The sequence below is a fragment of the Zea mays genome, chromosome 2 (assembly GCF_902167145.1).
Source record: "Zea mays cultivar B73 chromosome 2, Zm-B73-REFERENCE-NAM-5.0, whole genome shotgun sequence".
Classification (NCBI taxonomy): Eukaryota; Viridiplantae; Streptophyta; class Magnoliopsida; order Poales; family Poaceae; genus Zea; species Zea mays.
Window position 1 is genome coordinate 81155246 of NC_050097.1, and position 25570 is coordinate 81180815.

Consider the following 25570-nt stretch of genomic DNA (forward strand, 5'->3'; position numbering starts at 1 on the left):
TTCTTGCCACGACTGGGCGGGCACGGCTCTCCGTCATCGGACAGGCACAACATGCCACGACTCGCTAGGCACAACGCGCCACCACCTTTGTGTGCCGCGGTGCCACCATAGGACCTCACCTTGTCTCCAAATGCATGCCTAGAAGAAGAGTTGCAGGCGACGTCGAGTTACAAAATTTGTATAACATACACTAAAGAAAATATTGAAATAATCCTGTATTCAGTTATGAATTTTGGTGTCGTTGATGTTAGCTCTGAAAACTATAGGTCCTTGTTCATGTTGTAACTAAATATCCGCTCTGAAAACTGATATACATGTTTATGTTGTAACTGAATTTCAGTTTTCCATTGAGAAATAATAGACACAATAATATGTACTCAAGAATATAAGCTTCTAATAGTTACAATATAAGGCAGTTGTTACATGAAGGCAAATCCACCTTAGTTGAAATCAAATATTTCTAACGTGAAAGCAAAAGAACATTCTGATTTATAACTTAAACAAAAACAAAGATATAACTGTATTTTTAGAGTGTACCAATTTTCATAAAACAACATCAAAAAATGTGGAGATTGTCACGTAAGCATGGGTATAATAACCCCCAATCCTCAGTTAGCCGATTACCCCCACATGACTTGGTGTCGACTTCATTTGAATCCCTGACCGAATGCCCAATGTTTTTCAGCTCTAGGACCAACGACATTGGCGAAACCGGTGCTTTCGAAGGATAGGATAGGGATGCCTCTCAGAGACAGTAAACACTCAAAAGCTTAAAACCTTGCTAAAGTTTTGACGGTTGAGTTTTGCTAAGATCATTGGCCTTCCTCTGCAGGAAGTCCATGAGAACACCCGAGTTGAGCAGCCGCGCGGAGGAATTGTTCGATATAGAGGACGTCCAACTCGCAATCGGCAGCTGCAAGATCGATACTTGCGTAGATCATCTCTTGGAAGGCTGATGCGGTAGGCCAGGGAACGAGTCACCACCTACAAGGAGATGCCTCTCCATGTTAAATTCAGGAGGCCCTAGAGATTGTCGGGTTTTTAGGCAACGATTCTTTGGTGTATTCTGTAGCTACTCAAATGCAGATAGTGTGTAGTATCTCTCCGTGTGAAAATCTTGTGTGTGTTTGGCTTATCGGCATTGATACTGGTGAAGGGTGTTGTGTAATCTATTTATCCTGTTTGTGATTCTAGTGTTGATCCAGTGAAGAAATGTCGCAACTCGCAAGTATAATAGGGCACCGAACAAGTATGCACTAAAAGTAGTAGTTCAGTTTACATTCCATAATGATAGTTCATTCGTCTAGGAATCCAAGTCAAACTTTAAGCTGAGTCGTCGCTCTGAACTGTATAGCTAGCAGATGCGAAGTGTTCTTTCACCAGAGCAAGAGCTTTCCCTCTGTGAGATATTTAGTTCTTCACTGACTTGGGCATCTTAGCATATCTGCGTTACATGATATGCAATCAGTGTGAAGAAAGGATGCGGGAGAAGTAAGAACTGTCAGGAAAATTGCGTTCGATACTCACGTTTGTTCAAAACCATCTGGCTGGAACACAGGATCCCACCCAAAATCGTTAGGGCCTCTAGCAGGCACGATCTTTCCCTGCACAATGAGAACCAGTCTCAAAACATGATATTCCAAAAATAAATATGCTGCAACATTCATCAAAGTGGTATGATACAATCAAAATACTTCCTCCTACTGTAACCAAGGCAATCATGCGCACAGAATTTGGAACAAGGCTAAACAATCTAACAGAGCTAATGGTTAATTGTTTCTCTCTTTATGCTCCAATAGATAAAATTGTACACATGTTACCGAATTGTTCCACTGGTTTGCTACTAAAACGAAATTAAGTTAGTAAAAGATACTCCCAAGATACAGTTTGCTAACAACAGCACTGTAGCAGGGATTTTAGTAAATCAGTTCATCCACAGCTGCATCGGACTTCAGAACTCCACAAACAGAAAATGGCATCTTACCACAGTTTTGCCAACAAATGTGATTGGTTCCTCTCCAGGTCCAAGAGCAAGAGAGAAGATGCACATAGCGAACGCTGATTTATCTTCATAAGCTTTTAACAGATTATTTAAACCTATAAACAAAAGGTGCACGAGGTTATTTAGTCAAAACATAAAATAACCAGGAGTACAAGAGTCGAGAATCAGTTGGCTCTATAACCTTCATGCCCAATCTTCTCAAGAAACCACTTTCTATTCATTCATGTATGCAAGATATCCAAATAAACAACAAATACATTAGTAATGGCATTGAAGACTTCAACATTAAGAATTAAGATGCAATCTGTTATGTTGGTCAAGGATGTTTATTAAGTGTGACTTGGGGATAAAATTGTACAGTTAGAATGCTTGAGCAATACAAGGACTTACATGTAGGGTCCTGTAGCAGAAAGATGTGCATGTCAAATTCTGCATAACTGATTTACAATAACTCAATGAGAAGAACAACGCAAATAAATCACCTGGTAGGCCTTTGAGCGCATTAAAACATAGGCAGGCGTCCTCCACCAGTACAGGCCCATTCACCTATATGAAGAGCATGATGGCTGATTTTAACCAGAGTACCAGACCCAAAAGCTACTTCATTGGATATATATCCCAATATGTGGGCAGTCCAAAACATGGAAGTACCTGAGATGCAGCGATTCGTGCTTTCTCTTTGGATATGTATGTTGGGGACTTGTTCTCAAATGCTTCGAATTAAGAACAAGGCAACACAAAATGTTAAATGTTAATGCCCTTCGTCCCTTGAAGCATTATTTCCTCGTGGAAATAATGATCTTCGGACGAAGGTCATGAAAAAAGGTCACGAAGGTCATATCTTCGTGATCGGAATTATGAAATAATGAAAGATAAAACATAAAATATGAAATATGAAAGAATAAAATATCAAAACACATAAACTTATTCGTATATTTCATCATACAAACTTAAATATTAAAATATAACATTTAATTACATTTATACCTTCGTCTTGACAGAAGGCAATAATCCGAGTGTCGCGTGCAAGCGATTACAAGATTGTGTGAACAGTACGGGGGTACTGTTCATCTATTTATAGGCACAGGACGCAGCCTGTGGGAAATTGCATTCATGCCCTTTACAAATGCTTACAATTATAATACAAGCTATCACGGGTCGATTGGTCATTTCATCTTTAAGTCGGTTCACTCCTTCATCTTGAGACATGCCACTATGCCGAAGCTTTATGGATGATAGCTTCGGCACTGCTTTTGAGAGGATCTGACGAAGGTGTTTCTTCTTTCAGGATCTTCGGCGATGAAGCATACCCCCAACAGTAGCCCCTTTGCGGTGCTAGATCGTTTTCCGTAACGAGCTTGAACCGTGAAAAAATCTCGAAGGCTTCGAAATGCCGAAGGTCCGAAAAACACCTTCCCTGAGCTCGTTGCCGAGAAATGATTAAAATATTTGGAGCGCAAGGTGGCCCACCACGCAGCGGGTACGAACGATCTGGTAATTCACTTGCCAGGCACCGAGTGGTCCACCGTTCAGCGGGTGCGGGCGACTGCTCAGCGGGTGCAGGCGACTTGGCGATTCACCTTCCCACCTGCAGCACTATATAAACAGACGGGTAGGTGTGGAATTACCACAGCATTCATTACCATTGCACTGTTGTGCTGTCAAAAAATTTGACCACAGCCGATGCTTGCTCACTGTATTCTGAACCGAAAGATCATCTTGCTCTAGCTTCGTGACAAGAAAGAGCTTCGGCAAAACGCAAAAAAATCAACACCAAATAGCGAGGGTACGCTCGACAGCTAGAGTTACTCGTGACGGAGACGAAGCCGAAGCTGCTGAAACTGCTCCGATCTCCGAAGTTATGAGGCGGTCGGGATTGGTTGTGACTAAAGGCGCTGCTAACGAAGAATCATCCGCTGCTGAAACCGAGCAGGCAGATATTGAAGAGGGTGATGCTAATGAAGGAGAGATTGATTATGATATTATTATGCCGTCGAAGCCTAGCCATCTGGATTTTGGGAAATCAAATGTGTCTGAAGCTGATATGACTATGATGACGAAGCTAGGCTACTTCAAGGAAGCCGATAAGGGGTTGGTTCGCTTTGGCGGGGAAGAGACTATCCCGAAGCCGAAAAATGATGAAGTTGTAGTTTTTAAGAGCCTCTTCAAAGCAGGGTTGAGATTTCCTCTGCATGGAATGATTGCAGAGGTCTTAGAAAAATTCGGGATTTATCTTCATCAGCTGACCCCCAATGCTATTGTTAGACTCAGCGTGTACATCTGGGCTCTCCGAAGTCAAGGGGTAGAGCCGCTCGCCGATGCATTCTGCCGAGTACATGAACTTCATTATCAGACGAAGGCTAGAGAAGACGGATTGCATGAGAACTTCGGTTGTTATAATTTTGCTTATCGGAAGGATATGAAGACACCGGTGGTCAGCTATCGCACTAAATGGCCGACCGGTTGGAAATCTGAATGGTTTTATGTTAAAATTGATGAAGAAAAGGAGAAGCTAGCTCAAAGCCCGCTGAAGCTTATCTTTGGGCTGACTAGACCTCAATGCAACATGACATAGGGGGATCCATGCCAAGATACTGTGTATGAGTTTAGAATTGTGTCTGAACACATTGGGTCTAGGGACTTAGTCCCGGAATGCCTAGCCAACAGAGTGTTCCCAACACTGAAGAAGTGGGGTATGCCGAAGCTTGAAGGAGAGAAGAAAGAGGGTGAACTCGTTCGGCTGCCTTATCAGTTTAAGTTCAAAAAACACTTCAAGGAACCCTGCCAAGAATGGCTGGACACGATCGAAGTTATGTGTAACGAGATTTTAGGGAACTATACGAAAAAAGAAGATCAATTGATGACTGCAGCCTTCGGCTCCCGACCGAAGCGAAGATTGAATCGAGTAATGGATGCTCTACATTTTGAATATCCTGATTATGAACGGTTGAACAAGGGCGCCGAAGGGCAAAAAAGAAAAAGAGTTGTCAGTGTTGTGGGCAGACAGGCCGCTAGAATGGTGAAGGAAGATGAAGAAAAACTGAAGAAGAGGAAATTGAGCCCTGAGCCGACGACGGTTGCTCCGAAGAAGAGAAAAGCTACAGCTCTGAAGCAGAAGGTGACTGATATTGAAGAAGAAACTCCTACATCACCTTCTGCTACCGATGTGGCAGAAATTCTAAAGGTAATGACTGAATCCTTGCCTATCAAGCTAAGTCCACTGGCGCCGCATCTGACGAAGCTTTTTCAGAAGAAGAGGGAGCCTTCGATAGCGAAGAAGGCAGCTGGGCCGAAAAAACGAAGAATTATTACTGTGACAGAAGCTATCGAAGAGACACCACGACTAGCTTCGGCTTCAAAAGCGCCAGCTGTTGAGAGCGCTACAGCTATCGAAGCTGCACCGGCCGAAGCTGCAACTGCCGAAGCTGAACCTGTTGAAGATGCAAATCTAGAAAGCACACTTTCTAACATTGATAAGATACTTCTAGACATGGCCACAGAAGAAGCTGCTGCAGCCACTGAAGAAACCATGGCTACAGTACCTGAGAAGGAGAAGGGAATAGCTGAAGATGCTTTGGAAGAAGAAAACTTTAACTTTCAAAACTTAATTGGGAAAGAATTGTCGAAGGCTGAGAAAGAAGAGTTGAGAGAATACGCCATATCCCGCGGGTATCAACCAGGGGCACTACTCTTCGGTGGTGTTGACGATGAAAGGTTAGGCTGCGTCCGAGATCAAACTGGAGCGAAGGTTATCGGTACTCTATCAAAAAGTATTGGTTTCCCGAAGCTTGAGACAGACATTAGCCGCTACTGACGACAGCACATCGTCGGTAGTTTATTCTATTCCAATTTCAAGGTAAAAAACTTTTCTTCAACTTTTTATTGTCTTTAACAACGAAGGTGTTTTCTAACGAAGGTTACTTGTGCACAGAGTATGCTGTTGAGTAAAGCTTTAAGAATGCAACAAGATCTTGAAGATAAAAAACATGAAGTTATAATTGAGGGTTTAGAAGGCAAAATAAAAGATCAAGTAGCTGCTCTTGAAAAGAAGGATTTCGAGCTTCAGACAACAGAAGGTTTATTGGCAGAAGCTGAAGCTAAAATTGCAAAGTTAAATACGGAGCTTCTCTCAAAGTCAGAAAGCTTCGAACAGGAAAAGCAGAAGTTTAATGCAAAATTTGAGACTGAGGTCGAGAAAAGTTCAAATTTGCAAAAATCATTGACAGAGCTTCAAAACAAATGTCTGGAGTTCAGTAGCCGATGTGTACAATGGCCGAAGCAGATCTTCAATTCGGTTGGAGCCAGCTGTGAAAAATTTAGTCCTTCGACTGAGGACCTGCCAGGGGCCTTCGAACATATCGAGGGTGAAGTTGATGCCCTTGATGAAATTATAGCCGGACATGGTGATTTCTGTGCCCTGGTAGCTTCTCGGGGCACAGCTGTCGCCTTCCTGAAATCTGGTTGCACACATGGAAAGATTGTCAATAGACCCAACTTTAGTTTATCACCAGCAGATCTGGTTGATATTCCCAGTCTTGCCCGAAGCATAGGAAACAGATTTATAAAAATAGTATGGACGAAGGGTGGACGAAGCATAGCTGGTGACGAAGCTCGAAGTTATCTTAAGCCGGTATCGAAATCATACCTTGTGCTTACCTTTTCCTTTAAACTTGAATTTTCCTTACAATACTTTAATATGTATAGGATGACGAAGCTGAGGAGCAAGATGACGAAGCTGAAGAGCACAAAGCCGAAGCTTAACATACGATCCGAAGCTCAATAGATAATGATGAAGCTTGAATAGATAGCTGTGGAAAAAACTCTAAGAACTCTTGTAATAACCTTTGTAAAGAATATTGTAATTTAAGAATTAGATTTTACTCTGTAAATTTTGTCCATACCTTGTAATATATTTTTACCTTTCCATCAATGGATGAAGTGCTTCGATGTGAACGAAACTTGTACTTGCATTGAACTGCTTTGCTGTGGACGAAACTAGCATTTTTTGAGCCGAAGGCGAAAAACACCTTCCCTTCTTTTCGTACACAACGAAGCATGAAACTGCTTCTTTTTCTCTTTGCCGAAGCCTTATCTTTAGAGCCGAAGCATTCGCCTGTGTTATGATGATGATGATCCTATGTATGCCTAAATGAATGTTTATGAATGCAAATGTATGATGTAATGTGTCGTGCAAATGAATGTCCAAACACACGCATACGAAGCCACAGCCATAGCCTTCATTCCCTTAGGAATGACCAAAGTCTCTTTGCCGTTTATTTTTCGGCTTCACCTCTTATTTTTCGGTGTATCAGCGCTGACTTTTCGTTGTAAGTTCTGCATCCCCTTAGGAACGTCTTTTGAACTTCTTCGCCTTCTATTTCGGCGGTATCGCGTTGACTTTTCGCGCTTCGCCTTATATTTCGGCGGTATCAGCGTTGACTTTTCGCTGTAAGCTCTGCATTCCCTTGGGAATAACTTTTGAGCAGAAAACTTACGCTGCGCTCCCTTAGGAACGACTTTTTTGTAGCTTTGTCGTGCTCTGCATCCCCTTAGTGACGGCTTTCGAGCTTCTCCCTGTTTTTTCTTTTTCCCTGCACTCGATGGTGCATGCTCAGTTTTTACATTTACATATTTGGGGGATTTTGCTCTCGTAGAGCTGAATAAGAAAAAGAGAAATTACATGCTATGGCCCCATTAAAAACCTTTCTCCCCCTTTGGAAAGGAAAAGGGTGTCATAGGAAAAATAAAAAATATTACATCAAGCTAGACATAATATCGCTGAAGCTCATCCGCATTCCAAGATCTACGAATGTCGTTGCCGTCCATATCCTTCAGTTTGTAAGAACCGGGTCTTGACGAAGATACTACCAAAAAAGGTCCTTCCCACTTCAGCTGTAACTTGCCTACTGTATCTGGGTTGGCCAGTCTCTGAAGTACCAAATGCCCTGGCTTAATATTCTTTAGCTGAACTTTTCTGTCTCGCCATTTTATTGTTTCGGCTTGGTATTTATTGATATTCTCCACATCCTGAAGCCTGATCCCTTCTATAGCATCTTTTGCCACAGAATAATCAGCTTCTTCTTCTGCCGAAGCCACTGTTCCTATTGATCCTGCCTTAGCTTCTTCTTGGGTTATTGCTTCCTCACCAAACAATAGTGTGAATGGTGTAGAACCTGTTGACCTTGATGTTGTTGTATTGTGGCTCCACACCACTTTGATCAATTCATCTGGCCACTTTCCTCTGGGCTGATTGAAGATTAACTTCATTATTCCCGTCATTATAATGCCATTGGCTCTTTCAACAAGTCCATTTGACTATGGATGTCTGACCGATGCAAAATGAATCTTCGTGCCAATTTGTTCACAGAATTCCTTGAAAGCTTCAGCATCAAACTGTGCTCCGTTGTCTACAGTAATGGCCTTCGGCACTCCGAAGCGACAAACAATGTTTTGCCAGAAGAACTTCTGGACAGTGACCGAAGTTATTGTGGCTAAAGGCTTCGCCTCAATCCACTTGGAAAAATACTCTACCGCTACCACAACATATTTTAGATTTCCTTGTGCTGGTGGAAGTGGGCCTAGCAAATCGAGGCCCCACCTTTGCAACGACCAAGTGGGCTGTATTAATTGAGTGAGAGATGAAGGTTGCTTCTGGTCTCTTGCACATTTTTGACAGCCTTCACATTTTTGGACTAATTCTGCTTCATCCGAAGGCTGCCTTCGGCCAATAAAATCCTTGTCGAAAAACTTTTCCCAACAATGGCCTAGATCCAATGTGAGATCCACACAGACCTGCATGTATCTCTTTCATTAATTCCATACCTTCAGTTCTTAATAAACACTTAAGGAGTGGTGAACAAACTCCATGTTTATACAATTCCCCTTGTATTAACACATATGGTCTTGTTCTTGCCTCCATTCTCTTGTTATAAGCTTCGTCACTTGAAAGACAATTGCCTTGGAGGAAAGATATTATCTCAGTTCTCCAGTCTTCACTGTGTACTGGAGAAATAGTAAGCACTGCTCTCTCCATGAGCTCAACTGAAGGTGCTTTTATTGTTTCAAAAAATACTTCGGAGGGTAGGGGGAGCCTCTGTGAGAGCACCTAGAGGGGGGGGGGGGGTGAATAGGTGATCCTGTAAAACTTCAAAACTTAAGCCACAAAAACTTGTTAAGTGTTAGCACAATTATGGCCAAGTGGCTGGAGAGGAGATCTTGCACAATATGACAATCACAGAGAAGACACAGAGATTTATCCCGTGGTTCGGCCAAGTACAAAACTTGCCTACTTCCACGTTGTGGCGTCCAAACGGACGAGAGTTGCACTCAACTCCTCTCAAGTGATCCAATGATCAACTTGAATACCACGGTGTTCTTGCTTTTCTTTTCTCAATCCCGTTTGCGAGGAATCTCCACAACTTGGAGCCTCTCGCCCTTACAAAAGATGTTCACAGAGAATCACGGAGCAAGGGAGGGATTAGCAACTCACACACAACACAAAGATCACAGCGAATACGCACACACAAGACCCAGACTTGAGCTCAAGAGACTAGCACACTAGAACGGAGCTCAAATCACTAGAATGTCGAACAAGTGTGCAAGATTGATGTGTGAGTGATCAAGAGTGCTCAAGGAATGCTTGGGTATTCTCCTCCATGCGCCTAGGGGTCCCTTTTATAGCCCCAAGGCAGCTAGGAGCCGTTGAGAACACATCTGGAAGGCTATCCTTGCCTTCTGTCGTCGGGCGCACCGGACAGTCCGGTGCACACCGGACACTGTCCGGTGCCCGATTTGTTTCCATAAAAAGCGAAGCCGACCGTTGCAGATCTGGCGCACCGGACAGTCCGGTGCACACCGGACAGTCCGGTGCTTCCTTCCGACCGTTGGCTCGGCCACGTGTCGCGCGCCGATCGCGCGGCCGACCGTTGGCCCGGCCGACCGTTGGCTCACCGGACAGTCCGGTGCACACCGGACAGTCCGGTGAATTTTAGCCGAAGTCGCCGGAGAAAAACCCGAGAGCGGCTGGTTTGCCCCGCGCTGGTCTGGCGCACCGGACACTGTCCGGTGCACACCGGACAGTCCGGTGCCTCAGCCCGAAACAGCCTTTGGCTGTACACAGCCACTCTTCCACTTCTTTTCTTTTCTGCTTCTTCCTGTTTCTAACACTTAGACAAGATATTAGTACACAAAACCAATGTACTAAGGCTTAGAAACATACCTTTACTTGTGATTTGCACTTTGTTCAACCATGGGCACATTTTCACATTTAAGCACTTGTGTTTGCACTCAATCACCAAAATACTTAGAAATGGCCCAAAGGCACATTTCCCTTTCAATCTCCCCCTTTTTGGTGATTTATGCCAACACAACATAAGGCAACTAGAACAAGTGCAAAATCACTTCAAATAAAAACTAACTTTGAGTTTTATCCAATTTTGGCATATATGGATCGTCTTTTGCCACCACTTGGTTTGTTTTTGTAAATCAAACTCAAATCTCTATCTCTAAATCAAACACACATGTTGAAGCATAAAGAGAATCATTCCAAAAGAGATTGATCAAAGATTTCAAAAACTCCCCCTATTTCCCATAATCAATACTTCTCCCCACAAGAAACCAACTTTTGACAAAAGAGACACTAAGAGAGTTTTGACAAAACAAAAACTCTAACAAAAACTCTATTCTACTATTTTCAAAATCTCTCAAGTGGTAGCTGATCCATTTATTGCTTTGGCCTTTATTTTCTCCCCCTTTGGCATCAAGCACCAAAACGGGATCAATCTTGGCCCTTGAACCCCATTGCCTCACCAAAATCTTCATTTAAGAGCAAATGGCAATAAGAGTTCATGAGATGGACTTGGAATAAGTTACCCTCTCATCGGAGTGCAGTGGAAGTCTTTCATTGGTCCAAGTCCACCTTTCCCTTTCAATTCTCCTTCGAGACTAAATCAAGCAAACTCAACCACATAGTTAGTCTCAAAGGGTCAAGTTATAATACATCTCCCCCTAAACATGTGCATCACCTTGCAACGGACTTGTGAGGTCCAGGGAGTGTTTGTACAACTTGAGCACCACAATAAGCAACAAAATGCAGAATGAACCTGATCAAATGCATAAACACATGTATGCTACAATTCAATCCAAGTTCCGCGAATCTAAGACATTTAGCTCACTACGCAGCCTGCAAAAGGTCTTCTCATCTAGAGGCTTGGTAAAGATATCGGCTAGCTGGTTCTCAGTGCTAACATGAAACACTTCGATATCTCCCTTTTGCTGGTGGTCTCTCAAAAAGTGATGCCGGATGTCTATGTGCTTTGTGCGGCTGTGCTCAACAGGATTCTCCGCCATGCGGATAGCACTCTCATTGTCACATAGGAGTGGGACTTTGCTCAGATTGTAGCCAAAGTCCCGGAGGGTTTGCCTCATCCAAAGTAGTTGCGCGCAACACTGACCTGCGGCAACGTACTCGGCCTCAGCGGTGGATAGGGCAACGGATGTTTGTTTCTTAGAGTTCCATGACACCAGGGACCTTCCTAAGAATTGGCACGTCCCCGATGTACTCTTCCTATCGACCTTACATCCAGCATAGTCGGAGTCTGAGTATCCAACTAAGTCAAAGGTAGACCCCTTTGGATACCAGAGCCCGAAGCAAGGCGTAGCAACCAAATATCTAAGAATTCGCTTTACCGCCACTAAGTGACATTCCTTAGGATCGGATTGAAATCTAGCACACATGCATACGCTAAGCATAATGTCCGGTCTACTAGCACATAAATAAAGTAATGACCCTATCATTGACCGGTATGCTTTTTGATCAACGGACTTACCTCCTTTGTTGAGGTCGGTGTGTCCGTCGGTCCCCATCGGAGTCTTTGCGGGCTTGGCGTCCTTCATCCCAAACCGCTTTAGCAGATCTTGCGTGTACTTCGTTTGGGAGATGAAGGTGCCGTCCTTGAGTTGCTTCACTTGGAACCCAAGGAAGTAGTTCAACTCGCCCATCATCGACATCTCGAATTTCTGTGTCATTACCCTGCTAAACTCTTCACAAGACTTTTGGTTAGTAGAACCAAATATTATGTCATCGACATAAATTTGGCACACAAACAAATCACCATCACATGTCTTTGTGAAAAGAGTTGGATCGGCTTTCCCAACCTTGAAAGCATTAACAATTAGAAAGTCTCTAAGGCATTCATACCATGCTCTTGGGGCTTGCTTAAGTCCATAGAGCGCCTTAGAGAGCTTACACACATGGTCGGGGTACCGATCATCCTCGAAGCCAGGGGGTTGCTCCACGTACACCTCCTCCTTGATTGGCCCGTTGAGGAAAGCGCTCTTCACATCCATTTGGTACAACCTGAAAGAATGGTGAGCGGCATATGCTAGCAAGATTCGAATTGACTCTAGCCTAGCCACAGGAGCAAAAGTCTCCTCGAAATCCAAACCTGCGACTTGGGCATAACCTTTTGCCACAAGTCGAGCCTTGTTTCTCGTCACCACCCCGTGCTCGTCCTGTTCTTCCTCTCTACCACACCATTTTGCTGTGGTGTGTAGGGAGCGGAGAACTCGTGCTTGATCCCTTCCTCCTCAAGAAATTCCTCCACTTGAAGGTTCTTGAATTCGGACCCGTTGTCGCTCCTTATCTTCTTCACCTTGAGCTCAAACTCATTTTGAGCTCTCCTGAGGAAGCGCTTGAGGGTCCCTTGGGTTTCAGACTTATCCTGCAAAAAGAACACCCAAGTGAAGCGAGAAAAATCATCAACAATAACTAAACCATACTTACTCCCTCCTATGCTCAGATAGGCGACAGGTCCGAAGAGGTCCATATGCAGCAGCTCCAGGGGTCTTGACGTGGTCATCACGTTCTTGCCGTGATGCGCTCCTCCCACTTGTTTACCTGCCTGACAAGCTGCACAAGGTCTATCTTTTTCGAATTGTACGTTAGTTAAACCTATCACGTGTTCTCCCTTTAGAAGCTTGTGAAGGTTCTTCATCCCCACATGTGCTAAGCGGCGATGCCACAGCCAGCCCATGCTAGTCTTAGCTATTAAGCATGCATCAAGACCGGCTTCTTCTTTTGCAAAATCAACCAAATAAAGTTTGCCGTCTAATACACCCTTAAAAGCTAGTGAACCATCACTTCTTCTAAAGACAGACACATCTACATTTGTAAATAGACAGTTATATCCCATATTGCATAATTGACTCACAGATAGCAGATTATATCCAAGAGACTCAACTAAAAACACATTGGATATGGAGTGCTCATTAGAAATTGCAATTTTACCTAAACCTTTTACCTTGCCTTGATTCCCATCACCGAATATAATTGAATCTTGGGAATCCTTATTCTTGACGTAGGAGGTGAACATCTTCTTCCCCCCGTCATATGGTTTGTGCATCCGCTGTCTATAATCCAGCTTGAACCCCCGGATGCATAAACCTGCAAGGCAAATTTAGGCTTGGGTTTTAGGTACCCAACTCATGTTGGGTCCTGCAAGGTTAGCACAAATATTCTTAGGGACCCAAATGCAAGTTTTATCTCCCTTGCATCTTGCCCCTAACTTCCTAGCAATTACCTTTTTACCCTTTCTACAAATAGCAAAGGGAGCATTGCAAGCATAATAAATGGTAGAAGGTTCATTTGCTACTTTCCTAGGAGCATGAATAACATTCTTTTTAGGAACAACATTTTTCCTAGTAACATTTCTATCATACACATATGAAGAACTAGGAGCAAACATGGTATGAGAATCATAAACATATGAATCATTACAAGCATTTCTAGCATGTCTCCTATCATGGTACATAAAGGCATGGTTCCTTTTTGCACTACTAGCCATAGGGGCCTTCCCTTTCTCCTTGGCGGGAATGGGAGCCTTATGGCTTGTTAAGTTCTTGGTTTCCCTTTTGAAGCCAAGCCCATCCTTAATTGAGGGGTGTCTACCAACCGTGTAGGCATCCCTTGCAAATTTTATTTTATCAACTTCACTCTTGCTAGTCTTAAGTTGAGCATTAAGACTAGCCACTTCATCATTTAGTTTTGAAATTGAAACTAAGTGTTCACTACAAGCATTAACATCAAAATCCTTACACTTAGTGCAAATTGTAATATTTTCAACACAAGAGTTACTTGCTACTTCTAGTTTAGTAGTTAAAGCATTAATTTCACCTTTTAAAGAAGAAATGGTTTCATTACAAGTAGAAAGTTCACAAGAAAGTATTCCATTTCTTTTAACTTCTAGAGCAAGAGAATTTTGAGCACTAACAAATTTATCATGCTCTTCATATAAAAGGTCTTCTTGTTTCTCTAAGATTCTATCCTTTTCATTTAAGGCATCAATCAACTCATTAATCTTAGCTATCTTAGTTCTATCCAATCCCTTGAATAAACTAGAGTAATCAATTTCATCCTCACTAGATTCATTATCACTAGAAGAATCATAAGTGTTATCATTACGAGTGATTACCTTCTTTTCCCTTGCCATGAGGCAAGTGTGATGCTCGTTTGGGAAGAGAGCCGATTTGTCGAAGGCAGTGGCGGCGAGTCCCTCATTGTCGGAGTCGGAGGAGGAGCAATCCGAATCCCACTCCTTGCCGAGATGCGCCTCGCCCTTGGCCTTCTTGTAATTCTTTTTCTTTTCCCATTTTTCACTCTTCTTTTCCTGGTCACTATCATTATCGGGACAATTAGCGATAAAGTGACCAATCTTACCACACTTGAAGCATGAGCGCTTCCCTTTCGTCTTGGTCTTGTTGGGATGCTCCTTGCGACCCCTTAGCGCCGTCTTGAAGCGCTTAATGATGAGAGCCATTTCTTCATCATTAAGCCCGGCCGCCTCAATTTGCGCCACCTTGCTAGGTAGCGACTCCTTGCTCCTTGTTGCCTTTAGAGCAATGGGTTGAGACTCGTGGAGTGGACCGTTCAACGCGTCGTCGACGTATCTTGCCTCCTTGATCATCATCCGCCCGCTCACGAATTTTCCAAGTACTTCTTCGGGTGTCATCATCGTGTACCTGGGATTCTCACGAATATTGTTCACGAGATGAGGATCAAGAATGGTAAATGACCTGAGCATTAGGCGGACGACGTCGTGATCCGTCCAACGCGTGCTTCCGTAGCTCCTTATCTTGTTGATAAGGGTCTTGAGCCGGTTGTAAGTTTGAGTTGGCTCTTCTCCCCTTATCATGGCGAATCGTCCAAGCTCGCCCTCCACCAACTCCATTTTGGTGAGCATGGTGATGTCGTTCCCCTCGTGAGAGATCTTGAGGGTGTCCCATATTTGCTTGGCATTGTCCAAGCCGCTCACCTTATTGTATTCTTCCCTGCACAAAGATGCTAAGAGAACAGTAGTAGCTTGTGCATTTTTATGAATTTGTTCATTGATAAACATAGGGCTATCCGAGCTATCAAATTTCATTCCATTCTCTACAATCTCCCATATGCTTGGATGGAGAGAGAATAGATGACTACGCATTTTGTGACTCCAAAATCCGTAGTCCTCCCCATCAAAGTGTGGAGGTTTACCAAGAGGAATGGAAAGCAAATGCGAATTCGAACTATGTGGAATACGAGAATAATCAAAAGAAAAGTTTGAGTTAACCGTCTTTTGTTTGTCGTGGTCGTCGTCCTTTTGGGAAGAAGAGGATTCGTCGCTGTCGTAGTAGACGATCTCCTTGATGCGCCTTGTCTTCTTCTTCTTCCCATCTTTGCGCCTGTGGCCCGAGCCCGAGTCGTTGGACTTGTCATCCCTTGGCTCGTTGACGAAGGACTCCTTCTCCTTGTCGTTGATCACAATTCCCTTCCCCTTAGGATCCATCTCTTCGGGCGGTTAGTCCCTTTCTTGAAGAGAACGGCTCTGATACCAATTGAGAGCACCTAGAGGGGGGGTGAATAGGTGATCCTGTAAAACTTCAAAACTTAAGCCACAAAAACTTGTTAAGTGTTAGCACAATTATGGCCAAGTGGCTGGAGAGGAGATCTTGCACAATATGACAATCACAGAGAAGACACAGAGATTTATCCCGTGGTTCGGCCAAGTACAAAACTTGCCTACTTCCACGTTGTGGCGTCCAAACGGACGAGAGTTGCACTCAACTCCTCTCAAGTGATCCAATGATCAACTTGAATACCACGGTGTTCTTGCTTTTCTTTTCTCAATCCCGTTTGCGAGGAATCTCCACAACTTGGAGCCTCTCGCCCTTACAAAAGATGTTCACAGAGAATCACGGAGCAAGGGAGGGATTAGCAACTCACACACAACACAAAGATCACAGCGAATACGCACACACAAGACCCAGACTTGAGCTCAAGAGACTAGCACACTAGAACGGAGCTCAAATCACTAGAATGTCGAACAAGTGTGCAAGATTGATGTGTGAGTGATCAAGAGTGCTCAAGGAATGCTTGGGTATTCTCCTCCATGCGCCTAGGGGTCCCTTTTATAGCCCCAAGGCAGCTAGGAGCCGTTGAGAACACATCTGGAAGGCTATCCTTGCCTTCTGTCGTCGGGCGCACCGGACAGTCCGGTGCACACCGGACACTGTCCGGTGCCCGATTTGTTTCCATAAAAAGCGAAGCCGACCGTTGCCGACCGTTGCAGATCTGGCGCACCGGACAGTCCGGTGCACACCGGACAGTCCGGTGCTTCCTTCCGACCGTTGGCTCGGCCACGTGTCGCGCGCCGATCGCGCGGCCGACCGTTGGCCCGGCCGACCGTTGGCTCACCGGACAGTCCGGTGCACACCGGACAGTCCGGTGAATTTTAGCCGAAGTCGCCGGAGAAAAACCCGAGAGCGGCTGGTTTGCCCCGCGCTGGTCTGGCGCACCGGACACTGTCCGGTGCACACCGGACAGTCCGGTGCCTCAGCCCGAAACAGCCTTTGGCTGTACACAGCCACTCTTCCACTTCTTTTCTTTTCTGCTTCTTCCTGTTTCTAACACTTAGACAAGATATTAGTACACAAAACCAATGTACTAAGGCTTAGAAACATACCTTTACTTGTGATTTGCACTTTGTTCAACCATGGGCACATTTTCACATTTAAGCACTTGTGTTTGCACTCAATCACCAAAATACTTAGAAATGGCCCAAAGGCACATTTCCCTTTCACTCTGAGCCGCTGATTTGGCTAGCAAATCTGCATGCTCATTTTCACCTCTTGGAATATTTTTGACGGAAAAAACATCGAAGGAAGCTTCCAACCTTCGAACTGCATCCAGATATCTTTCAAGCTTCAGATCTCATGCTTTGCTGCTTTTATCCACATGGCCAGCAATAACTTGAGAATCAGTCTTTAGGATGGCCCTTCTTATTCCCATTGCCCTTAGTTTCCGAAGCCCCAGTAGAAGTGCTTCGTACTCAGCAATATTATTTGTGCAACTGAAATCCAATTTGACTACATAACATGTTTTGACTTTTGAAGGTGCCACTAGGACCGCTGCTGCTCCTGCACCGAAGGCTCCCCAAGAACCATCGCAAAACACTGTCCAAGCTTCGGCATCTTTACTTGTCCCTTCTTCGTGAGCCCCTGGCATCCAATCAGCGATGAAGTCTGCCAGCGCTTGAGATTGAATTGAAGATCTGTGCACATAGTCAATAGTGAATTCATTAAGCTCCGCGGCCCATTTTCCAATTCTTTGAGTAGCTTCTCTATTCCTCATGATATCTTTCAGGGGTTGTGATGAAGGAACAATTATGTGATATGCTTGAAAATAATGCCAAAGCTTCCTGGACGCCATTAACACAGCATACAACACCTTCTCCAATTCTGTATAGTTTTTCTTTGATAAACTCAAAACTTCAGAGACAAAGTATACTGGGACTTGCTTTTTAGCTTGTCCTTCGAGCTTCCCTTGTACAAGTGCCGCACTCACTGCAGAGTGCGAAGCTGCCACATACAATAGCAATGGAGCCCCTAGCACGGGTGGAGTTAATGTTGTTAAATCGATCAAATATTGCTTCAGCTCTTCGAAAGCTTTCTGTTGAGTTGGGCCCCATTGGAAAACTTCAGCTGTCTTTAGTACTTCAAAAAATGGTAAATTTCTTTCTGCTGATCTAGATATAAATTGATTACAAGATGCCAATCTTCCTGTCAGCCGTTGGGCCCCCTTCTTTGTGCTTGGCGGCTCCATTCGAAGGATAGCTTCGATCTTGCTTGGGTTGGCTTCGATCCCCTTCGTTGAAACTAGACAGCCAAGGAACTTGCCCTTCTTCACACCGAAGACACATTTTTCTGGATTTAATTTCAGGCCAGCTTGCCTAAAATTAGCAAATGTTTCCTGTAGATCAGTAATGTGGTTTTCTTGCTTCGTGCTCTTCACTATAATGTCATCAACATATGTTAGCACATTTCTGCCTATCTGAGAGTGAAGGACCTTGGCTGTCATCCTGCTGAAGCTTCCTCCAGCATTCTTGAGCCCCTCAGGCATCCGAAGATAACAATATGTACCACTGGGGGTTATGAAGCTGGTCTTTGGCTCATCTTCCTTCTTCATCCAGATTTGGTGGTAGCCTGAATAACAATCTAGCAAACTCATGAGCTCTGACGAAGCTGCTGCATCTACTAGAGAATCTATTCTTGGTAATGGGAACGCATCCTTTGGACAAGCCTTATTCAGATCAGTAAAGTCAATGCACATCCTCCATTTACCATTGGCCTTCTTCACCATAACAGTGTTGGCTAGCCATTCTAGGTATTTCACTTCTCTGATGACACCAGCACTAAGAAGTCTTTTTACTTCGTTCCAAGCACCTTTGGCTTTATTGTCAGACATTTTCCGAAGCTTTTGTTTCCTGGGTCGGAAGGATGGATCGACATTGAGTGAATGTTCAATGACGTCCCTGTTGACACCACAGAGATCGTTGGCTGACCATGCAAAAACATCTTTGTTGTTGAATAAAAACCTTATCAAGGTTTTCTCCTGCTATTCAGATAATTGGGATCCCAACAATACTTTCTGCTCTGCTATGTCTTCACATAGAAGCATGGGTGTCACACCCGGTTTTAGAAGGCAAACCGAATGCGAACCATGTACGTGCCAGGATCAGTTATTCACGTACACAGCAGTTACATAACATGGACATCATCACACAGTGCTCAAAATAGTATTAAGGGAAATAGTTGATTACATCATACGTCTGAGACGTCCATATAGTCTTTACAATAAATCAAAGTGCGGAAAAGAAACGTAGATAAACGCGGCCTTCACAGGCAGCCGACTGGGGGTTGCCGCTAACCCACTCCTAGAACTCGTCGTAGTCTTGGAACTCCTGGAAGTCTCCTTCCACAGCTTCATCTTCGCCTGAGCAGTGGTTGCAATGCTGACAACCTGGGGGGGGGGGGGGGGGGGGGGGGGGGGGGGTTTGGTGTGTAGAGCAAGGGTGAGTACACATCAACATACTCAGCAAGTATCCTGTTTGGCTGTAGTGGACTAGCTTTATGTGGGGATAAGTCAAGCAGTTGCTTTTAGTTGGTCAGATTATTATTTACTAATAGAAAGCCAAGTTTTAGCATTAACCCAAGTTATTAACCCGATGTACCCTTTCCAAACGGAAAGAATACCACTTACCAGCACCATAGTCATAACCAAAACCATCAATCTCATTGCCACCTGTAAACCAAAAGGTCTCTTATCAAGTACCACTAATCACTAGAGCTCCCTTGGCCGCTCATAACCGTGAGCACGGCTGATATATCAGTTTCAAACACTCTGCAGAGGTTGTGCACTTTACCCATAAGCTGTGATTCCCTCTTGCCTCGGGCCGATCAAACCCTTAAACACTACCAAGGTGAACAGGCAGGGTCTCACTACGTAGCCTTTACAAAGATTCCTCGGGGCTGTAGCCGCCCGTTAGGTTTCCTAAATGTACCGCACTCCTCCCCAAGGGACGAATCAACCTTGGCAGAGCGAGCCGCATACACCGAGCCCCATTGATGGCACGACGGCGAAGCGAACTACACCCCGGATCCTCTAATTATTCAGCTAAGGGCACCCCATTCTACCCTCATGGTTGCACTGTTTTCCCGGGCGGTCATCCATAGAACAGGTCCTTACGGAGAGGCACTCGAGAAACCGCTCGAGCCCCCTTAAAGCCACAAGTACAACATCATAATAAGAGAAGGGAAAACAGCGTATCATAGATAATCTCATCATGTTCATTGATTAGAGTTGAGCAATAGCATAAAGCTAAACAATAATAATCCAACCCAAATAGGTAAACAAGGACATGGATAACAAAAGCTAGTCAATCCTTAGGTATAAAGGTGTAATGCGGGGGGTGAATTAAGTAATGAATAGGACAGAGATAGGTCAAAGGACACTTGCCTCCACCAACCGACTGCTGCTCACGGGCTTCTCCTGCGAGTTCCTCGGGCTCTTCAACCGGATCGTTCTCTATGCGAGCGCAAACATACATACATCCACATATTTAATACAAAAGAACAGTACACCATACAATAGAATGCAATAAGTAAACAGACGTTCCACGCGGGCTCGCGAGTACGGTTAAGAGAGAAAGAGGAAAAGACAGTCGAGAAAGATCACATTACATGATTATAAATTAACCACTCGCTTAATGGAAGGAAATTTAATGTAGACACTATGTTCAGCGTAAAGTAAAGTCATGTTTCATGTCTAATTATTATAAGCAGGTGGAGATAAATAAAAAGAATGGTCGCGCGGCGAGAAGCGCGATAAAGCACTCTAAAACAAATTAAAAGCTAGCGACTCGTCGCGCGACCGAGCACGCAATGAGGCACTTCGCCTTAGTTATGAGGAGACGTTAAACGTTGCGCGACGAAGCGCACGACGACATACGTCGACTAAACTGAGTCCAAAGTGGAACGTCGCGTGAATGCACACGCGGCGTTACACCTTAAACAACCTGAGACAAAAATGGATCGTCGCGCGACGAAGCGCACGACGCAACACACAGATAGAATCTGAAATTAGACAAACCGTCGCGCGGCGAAGCGCGCGACGCAGCACGTTAACTAACGAATAATCACCGCGAGCGCGGGCGAACGGGGACACGGTCGGGCGAGGCCGGGACGGGAACGGGCGGTCGAACGGGGGGAAAGGCGGTTGAACCGGCCCAGGGGCGGTTGAGCCGGCCAGGAGCGGCCGAGTCGGCCGGGGCCGCGCCGGGGACGCGAACCGGCGAGCAGGGGCGGGCGGGATCGCCGCCGCGGGGCCGGGGGACGGGCGGGGGGCGGGCGAGGTCGCCGGGGTCGGGGGAGGCTGCCGGGGTCGGGGAAGGGGCGGGCGAGGCCGCCGGGGGCCGGGGAGGGGCGGGGGAGCGCCGCCGCGGGCCGGGGAGGGGGCGGGCGAGGCCGCCGGGGTCGGGGAAGGGGCGGGCGAGGCCGGCCGCGGGCCGGGGGAGGGCGGGGGAGGCCGCCGGGGGCCGGGGAGGGGGCGGGCGAGGCCGGCCGTGGGCCGGGGGAGGGCGGGCGCCGCCACGCGCGCGAGGGGAGGGGCGGGGAGGGCCGCCGCGCGAGGGGAGGGGCGGGGAGGGCCGCCGCGCGAGGCCGGCCGCGGGCCGGGGGAGGGCGGGGGAGGCCGCCGGGGGCCGGGGAGGGGGCGGGCGAGGCCGGCCGCGGGCCGGGGGAGGGCGGGCGCCGCCGCGCGCGCGAGGGGAGGGGCAGGGAGGGCCGCCGCGGCCGGGGGACTGGCGGACGAGGGCCGCCGCGGCCGGGCAGGGGCGGGGGCGCCGCGCCGCCGGCGAGCAGGGGCGGGCATGGGGCGCGCGCGAGCAGGGGAAGAAGGGGGCGCGCGTGGGGAGAAGAAGGGGGAGGGAGAGGGAGAGAGAGAAGAGAAGGGGAGGGGAGGGGAGCTCACCTCGGGGTCCAAAATCCGGTGATCGCCGTCTCCAAACCCTAGGGCACCACGGGGAGAGAGAGGTGGGAGAGGGAGAGGGAAGTTGTTGCGCGGGAGATCCAAATGAGAGAGAGAGGAGAGGTGGGGGCGCATGGGGGGGTTGGGCGCCAGGGGCGCGCAGGCCGGGGCGGGCCAGGCCGGCTGAGCTGGGCTGGACTAAGCTGGGCTGGGCCGAACCACTTCGCGGATCAAAAACCCACGACGTGCGCGACCACTAAACGGAATTGAATCGCGAACCGAAATCCGGAACGGAACGAGACGAACACTCAACATCAGACAAAGAAATGTGCTCGGCATGATGCAACACCCATGACACTTAGGTTTTGGTTTATACATGACACGAACACTTGTCACTATACTGGTTTGAAATTGGGAAGAGGGAGCAAACGGGGAAAGAGAAAAGAGAGTAACGCCCGAATTTGGTGAGAGAAAAGAAGAAAAAATTCTGCCCCCAAATTCAGGGTGTTACAAACCTATCCCCCTTAAAAGAATCTCGCCCTCGAGATTCAGGGTTGGCTAGCAAAGAGCTCAGGGTATTTAGTCATCAGATCATCTTCACGCTCCCAGGTTGCTTCTTCTTCAGAGTGGTGATCCCATCTAACTTTGCACATTCTGATGGTCTTCCTTCGGGTGACTCGGTCTGCAACCTCAAGGATCTGCACTGGCTTCTCAACGTAGGTCAAGTCCTCCTGGACTTCAAGACCTTCCACTGGCAACTGCTCTTCTAGCACACGCAAGCACTTCTTCAACTGAGACACATGGAAGACATCATGCACAGCAGACAAATTCTCTGGCAAACTGAGCTGATAGGCCACTTCTCCACGTCTTGCAAGAATCTGATACGGACCAATGTAGCGGGGTGCTAGCTTGCCTTTGACTCCGAACCTCTTGATTCCTCTAATCGGTGACACTTTCAGATAGACAAAGTCTCCGACTTCGAAACTCAGCTCTCTTCTTCTTGTGTCTGCATAGCTTCGCTGCCTCGATTGCGCTATCTTCAGATTCTCTCGGACCATCTTGATGTTCTCTTCGGCTTCAAGCAGAATGTCTGGCCCAAACACTTGCTTCTCTCCAGGCTGATCCCATTGCAACGGAGTTCTACAACTCCTTCCATAGAGCGCCTGAAATGGTGACATCTTCAAACTGGCCTGGTAACTGTTGTTATAGGAAAACTCTGCATAAGGCAATCTCTTGTCCCATCCGGACTGATCTTGCCACGCACAGGCTCTCAACATGTCTTCAAGAATTTGATTGGTCCTTTCGGTCTGGCCATCTGTCTGCGGGTGATAAGCTGAACTGAAATTCAGATGGGTGCCCAAAGCTTCATGCAACTGCTGCCAGAAATGAGAGGTGAACTGTGTTCCTCTGTCTGACACTATCTTCTTCAGCACACCATGAAGACAAACGATCCGAGACATATACAGTTCTGCCAACACTGCACTGCTGTAGTTGGTCTTGACAGGTATGAAGTGGGCTGACTTGGTCAAGCGGTCCACTACTACCCAGATGGAATCGTAGCCGGCTCGAGTGCGAGGCAATCCGACTATGAAATCCATACCAATTTCATCCCATTTCCACTGAGGGATCTGCAACGGTTGCAACAATCCAGCAGGTCTCTGGTGCTCTGCCTTAATTCTTCGACAACTATCACACATAGCCACATGCTCTACGATTTCCCTTTTCATTCCGTACCACCAGAATTTCTTTTTCAGATCCTGATACATCTTCTCACTGCCAGGGTGAATCGAATAGGCTGTCTCATGAGCTTCCTTAAGAATCAACTCCCGAATGGACTGGACATTGGGAACACACAAGCGGTCTTTGAACCATATCACGCCTTCTGCATCTTCTCGAAAATCTTTGCCTTTGCCTTCTAGAATCAGTCGCCGGATCTCACTGATCTTCTCATCATTCTTCTGCGCTTCTTTGATTTCGCGCTCTAAGGTAGGTTCCAACTCAACTGTGACTCCTCGCGAATTGTTCAGAAATCCGAGACTCAACCTGTCAAACTCCTTGGCCAACTCATAAGGCATCGGACGAGCGACCATCAGATTGACTTGACTCTTTCTGCTTAAAGCATCTGCCACTACGTTTGCTTTGCCTGGATGGTAATGAATCTCCAACTCATAGTCTTTGATCAACTCTAACCATCTTCGTTGTCTCATGTTCAACTCTGACTGAGTAAATATGTACTTCAGACTCTTATGATCTGTGTAAACATCGCATTTCTGTCCATACAGATAGTGCCTCCATGTCTTCAGTGCGTGAACCACTGCTGCCAACTCTAGATCATGGATTGGGTAGTTCTTCTCATGAACCTTCAGCTGTCGGGACGAGTAAGCCACAACTCTTCCCTCTTGCATCAACACACATCCCAAACCTGTGTAACAAGCATCACAATACACCGAGAAAGGCTTGTGCACATCAGGCAAGATTAGGACAGGCGCTGTTGTCAACTTCTCTTTCAGCGCTTCAAAGGCCTCTTGGCATTTCTGGGTCCACTTGAACTCAACCTTGTTGCCTAGCAACGCTGTCATAGGTTTCGCGATCTTCGAAAACCCTTCAATAAATCGCCGATAATATCCGGCCATTCCAATGAAACTCTTGATTCCTCTAGCATCTGTTAGCGCTTTCCAGTTCAAAATGTCTGCCACTTTCTTCGGATCCACTGCCAATCCTTCTTTGTTGATTATGTGACCCAAGAACAGGACTTCACTGATCCAGAACTCACACTTGCTCAACTTTGCATACAACTGGTGCTCTCGCAATCTCTGCAATACCATCTTCAAATGATCTGCGTGCTCTTCTTCGCTTTGAGAATAAACCAGAATGTCATCAATGAATACCACCACAAACTTATCAAGGTAATCCATGAATACACTGTTCATCAAGTTCATGAAGAACGCTGGCGCATTGGTCAAACCAAAAGACATCACAGTGACTCATACAAACCATACTTGGAAATGAATGCCGTCTTCGGAATGTCCGAAGGTCGGATCCTGAGCTGATGATAACCTGACCTCAGATCAATCTTGGAGAACACACAGGCTCCTCTCAACTGGTCGAACAGATCTTCTATTCTGGGCAAGGGATACTTGTTCTTGATCGTGACCTCATTCAAAGCTCGGTAATCGATACACATCCTCTTGGTGCCATCTTTCTTCTCCACAAACAAGACAGGGGCGGCCCAAGGCGAGGTGCTTGGCCGGATGTAACCTTTCTCTGACAGCTCATCAATCTGCTCCTTAAGCTCAACCAACTCTGGTCCAGATATTCTGTAAGCTCTCTTAAAGATAGGGGCGGTTCCAGGAAGAAGCTCTATGGCAAACTCAACTTTCCGCTCTGGTGGCATACCCGGTAAGTCCTTTGGAAACACATCTGGGAACTCTGACACAACCTTGATACTCTCAATTGGGTCTGCTTCACTGCTATCAACAGCTAGCTGATAACAACTTCCTTTCTTTGGCTCAGGCGGGACTAGCTCGGTCACCACTTCCTTTCCTACTGGAGACACCAACTTGATTGTCCTCTTATCACAACTGATAACTGCCTGATACTTATCTAGCCAATTCATCCCTAGGATGACATCTATTCCCTGAGTACCCATTACTATAAGGTTGGCGGGAAACGCTATCCCCCTTATTTTCACACTTATATTCAAACAAATGCTATTGGCTCGAATTCTACCA

General features: G+C 46.2%; 1 protein-coding gene across 1 annotated transcript in view; it reads right to left on the minus strand.

Annotated features, from left to right (window-relative positions):
- Positions 1 to 1410: 1410 nt before the first annotated feature.
- The window catches only part of LOC118476241 (inosine triphosphate pyrophosphatase-like), a 37375-nt gene continuing 13215 nt past the window's right edge, over positions 1411 to 25570 (minus strand). Inside the window, exons 5-11 of the mRNA XM_035965067.1 lie at positions 2654 to 2701; positions 2485 to 2548; positions 2393 to 2402; positions 2184 to 2215; positions 1964 to 2097; positions 1528 to 1604; positions 1411 to 1444 (exon numbers count right to left, since the gene is read on the minus strand). Of these exons, the coding sequence (XP_035820960.1) occupies positions 1411 to 1444; positions 1528 to 1604; positions 1964 to 2097; positions 2184 to 2215; positions 2393 to 2402; positions 2485 to 2548; positions 2654 to 2701 (399 nt within the window). The remainder of the gene's footprint in view (positions 1445 to 1527; positions 1605 to 1963; positions 2098 to 2183; positions 2216 to 2392; positions 2403 to 2484; positions 2549 to 2653; positions 2702 to 25570) is intronic.